The sequence below is a fragment of the Micropterus dolomieu genome, unplaced genomic scaffold, assembly GCF_021292245.1.
Source record: "Micropterus dolomieu isolate WLL.071019.BEF.003 ecotype Adirondacks unplaced genomic scaffold, ASM2129224v1 contig_9221, whole genome shotgun sequence".
NCBI classification, from domain to species: Eukaryota; Metazoa; Chordata; class Actinopteri; order Centrarchiformes; family Centrarchidae; genus Micropterus; species Micropterus dolomieu.
In genome coordinates this window covers 1-4002 of record NW_025738207.1, presented here as the reverse complement: position 1 = coordinate 4002, position 4002 = coordinate 1, and the positions used below count along the sequence as shown (strand labels likewise).

The 4002-nt window shown below is 43.6% G+C and overlaps 1 protein-coding gene across 1 annotated transcript; it reads right to left on the bottom strand.

The window, feature by feature from the left end:
* Positions 1-1100: 1100 nt before the first annotated feature.
* On the bottom strand, positions 1101-2929 carry LOC123965326 (noggin-3-like). Its single transcript, XM_046041880.1, has one exon. It carries the CDS (start codon positions 2556-2558, stop codon positions 1881-1883), a length of 678 nt encoding a protein of 225 aa, XP_045897836.1. The 5' UTR covers positions 2559-2929; the 3' UTR covers positions 1101-1880.
* Positions 2930-4002: the final 1073 nt, after the last annotated feature.

Below are 4002 nucleotides of genomic sequence, written 5' to 3'. Positions count from 1 at the left end.
ACTGTGTTGTTATTTATCATCTGTTTAGAGAGCAGCTTGTGTGAGTTTTAATAAACCCTGTTGGATCTCTTTTAACAAGAACTGTATGTGTACCTAATAAACTGAGTGTATTACCATTACAGTGTTATAACCTGTGTAGTACAGGTTTGTGTACTGCTTAGAAATGCTATGAAAATCTTTAGAAGAGGTAAAAATATGCAGTAAAAGAACAATATTGTATTTAATATTCATTATTTTCTCCATTTTATTTATTATTTTGTCTTCTTTAGTACAATAATTATAATATTTTACATTTTACTTTACTGTGTTTATCTGACAGCTTTACAAATTAAGAGTTTTACACACAAAACGTTAAGTCTTGTTATAAATGAATGAGTTTCTGAAGGTTTCCGTCACAACGAGCGCCGTGAAGGCGTCACTTTGGGTAACTGCTGACGATTCTTTTCAATCAGGATCAATCTGCTGATTATTTCCTCCATTGATCGACTGAGCTTTGGTTTGTAAAGATTCACAGTTATTCATCATTATTATATTATATCATTATTATTTATGTTATACATTACAGGTATTACAATCACTCAGAGGAAAAGCAGCAAATCTTCACATTTGTGAAGCTGAACCGTGAAATGTTTTAGCAATAAAATATAACTTATAATATAATAAATATAACTTAAACTATCAAAATAGTTGCCGTTAATAGACTAATCGTTTCAGTAGTACTTTAGAAGCTGTTGGAGTTTAATTTATAACTAAACATCATATTTTATAAAATCTTCTTGCGTGTGGGTGTGTAAAAATCTGACTTTGTAAAGTAACAGAAGCTGTCAGATAAATGTAGAAAAAATGTAAAAAGTACAATATCTCCCTCTGAGATGTGGCAGAGTAGAAGTAGAAAAATACTCAAGTAAAGTACCTCAAATTTGTATTGAAGTACAGTACTTGAGTAACTGTCCACTGGTGACAGAATATATAACAGTACAACAGGCACAGGGACGTTTTACAGCTTCAGTACTTGAAGGACGTTTTACTGATTCTACTTTTACTTAGGTTACGAGAAACCAGCGCATTTGATTTATTGATCTGTGTCCGAATGTAAAGTGAATTTCAACACACAGAACAAAACGTGCTTCTGAAATAACACTGCCTCCCCTGGCTTTAGGTTATACTGCTGTGGTATTAGTACTTGTACTGAAGTATCTGAGTACTTCCACTTACTAAGAATCAACACAGAGTCTGAGGTCTCTGAGTTTAAAGACCAGCTGTCCCTTTTTATTTTACAGCATCTGAAGATGAGACGTGTTGATGAAGATTCTGAGTAATAACATCCAGTCTGTCCTCCTGGTTTCTGTTTTTAAAAGGTACCTTCATCTGTGCTCAGATCAGTTTCTGAACTGGATCTATCTGAACTCTTCATATTTCCCCGCTGAGGTCCATAAATTCATCTTCAATTTGAACATTTGGGTTCTTCTTTATAAATATAAACAGATACAGTCCAGATACATTTAACAGGCACAGTAGATGTGATTATATTAAAAACACTGAGCTTCCTGTTTATACAAAGTTCTGTCATAAAATAAAAACATGTACTCAAATATACATTCTTCCCCTGGACAGTGCAGAACAACAAGTCATCTCAGATTCAGCCTTAAAATCTGATTATCTTTAAACATAAGTGACAGTTTTTACTGAATGTTTTTGCAGAGCAGGGGATTAAAACAAACCGGGAAAAGATTCAGAGGTGATTTTTTTCTTCACTTTGTTGCAAGAAAACAAGTTTTTATGACTCGAGTTTAAACATCGGGATGTTCTGCTGCTTGTGTATAAAAATAATCATTACAGTTTGATCGGAGAGACTCGTCCAGTTTTGCAGCCACACAGACTCAGTTCGAGGTCGGGCAGGAGCACTTGCACTCTGATATAATCGGGTACAGAACAGAGATCCAGGAGCATTTCAGACCCCCCTTTTTCTGCAGGCAGCGCCATCGCAGGATCGTAAAATGAGTCGATTTGGCAGGTTTGCAGGCCATCCCTTCAGGGTACGAACAAGACCGCTTATTGTAGCAGCTCCCCACCTTCACATAGCGCGGCCAGAACCTGCAGCCCAGGTCGGTCCACGCGTAAACCACCGGGCAGAAGCTGTAAGACCACAGCCACATTTGCAGCCTTCTCCGGAGTTTTTTACCCGGCTTCTGCTTCTTTCCGTGCTGGACCTCGAAGTCCATGGCCCGGATCTCTTTGGGCATCGCTCCGGAGAGCTTCTGCCGCAGGTCCGCCTCGATCACGTCCTCGTTCCCCGCGTACTTGTCCTCCGGCGGGGAGACGGACATGATGTGCGGGTCGAAGTGGCTGCCCAGAGTGCTCCGGAGCTCTGTCTCGTTCAGATCCTTCTCCCTAGGGTCCAGCAGAGGATCTGGTTCCTCCCTTAGTTCCACTAAGGGCAGAGTGTCACTGGGAATGGGACGGAGTTGATATTGGGATTGGCACATGCCCTCCTCTATCCTGAAGCCCGCAGACAGAACGAGCATTATCACAGGCAAGAAATACCAGGAGTTATCCATCTCCTCAGAGCAGCTCCAGGTGAGACACAGTCACAATACTCGGTTAATCCTCCTCAAAGGAACAGAAACGCGCCCCGGGGTCCCTCGGAGAGTCTGGAAGGAAGATATCCAAGCGCGCAGCGGACGCACCGGGGCAGAAACCGCGGCGCGACACGCTCACAAACTTCTCAGCAACTTTCAGGCGGCTGCTGGCTGATCAGAGAGAGAGAGGGGGGGGGGGGGGACCAGGAGGGAGTTTCCCCGCGGAACTTTACAGTCCATGACCCGGATCCCTGCCGGAGAAGAGACGCACTCAGCCCCGAGCTTCTCCGGTCAGCAGGTCCCGGTGAGACAGCTCAGCGCCCCGCAGGTCACCGCTCTGAGTCCGCATGTTGGCGCACCGGCTGCTGCTGCTGCCTCTGGTCCTGCAGCCAAACTGAAGGCGCCTCTGACTGCAGACAAGGATCCAGCAGGGCGGTGCGGACCCCCCCCCCCCCCCCCCCCCCCCCCCCCCCCTCTGAGGATGGAGAGACCAGCCCTCCCTGCTGACCCGAAAACTCCCTCCCACACAAACAGGCACACGTGGTGATGATGAAGATGATGAGGGGACCTACAGTGGGCTGTAGTAGTTTATGTTTTATATAAAATCTGCAAAGTAACAAACAACTTCAGCTGAGTTTAGCTGCATGAAGCCAAAATGGACGTTACAGCAGCGTTTACATTTAGCTGAGGCTTTTATCCAAAGAGACTTACAGCTGCTCTACATGTCAGAGGTCGCACGCCTCTGGAGCAACAGGGGTTAAGTGTCTTCCTCAGGGACACAATGGTGGACTTTGGTCACAGTGGGAAGTTGAACCCAGGTCGCTCACAATAAAGGCACATGTCTAATCCACTGTACCATCACCACCACTGCTTCAGTGTGTGCTCACCCCAGAGGAAAAATCTTTTGCTCTTTTCTTTAACTCTTGAGAAAAGAAAACTAAAAAACTAAGATGTCAGTATGTCAAAAACTCCAATCTGAATTGTTGCTCCTAAAAGCCCTTAAGAGAAAAGGATGAGATGAAGAGAGATTGAGGTTTTGAGACTTGGGTAAGACAAGTGGATACTGAATTGAGATTACAGTAGGATAAATGAAAGCAACAGATGAGATCTCATCATTGTCTCTTTCTGAGTTCATTAATGTCTTGCTTATTGCTCCTAATAAGCAGTTGGGAGCTCTGGAGAGATGTTTGTGAGCTTGATTGTATCACATTACTGTCTGTGCTTGGAGAACCGTGCTGGAGGCCCTGAACTGGATTTGAACCCTGCTCCTGCTGTTCAAAGGGCGACGACAGTGAAGGACTGATTGTCTTTAAATAGAGTACAAGTTTCCTTTACATAAAAGAGGAGAAATCCCATCTCCACAGTTAAAGTCCTCAAAATTCTACTCAAGTAAAAGGTATAAAAGTATTCATTCCATAGTGAA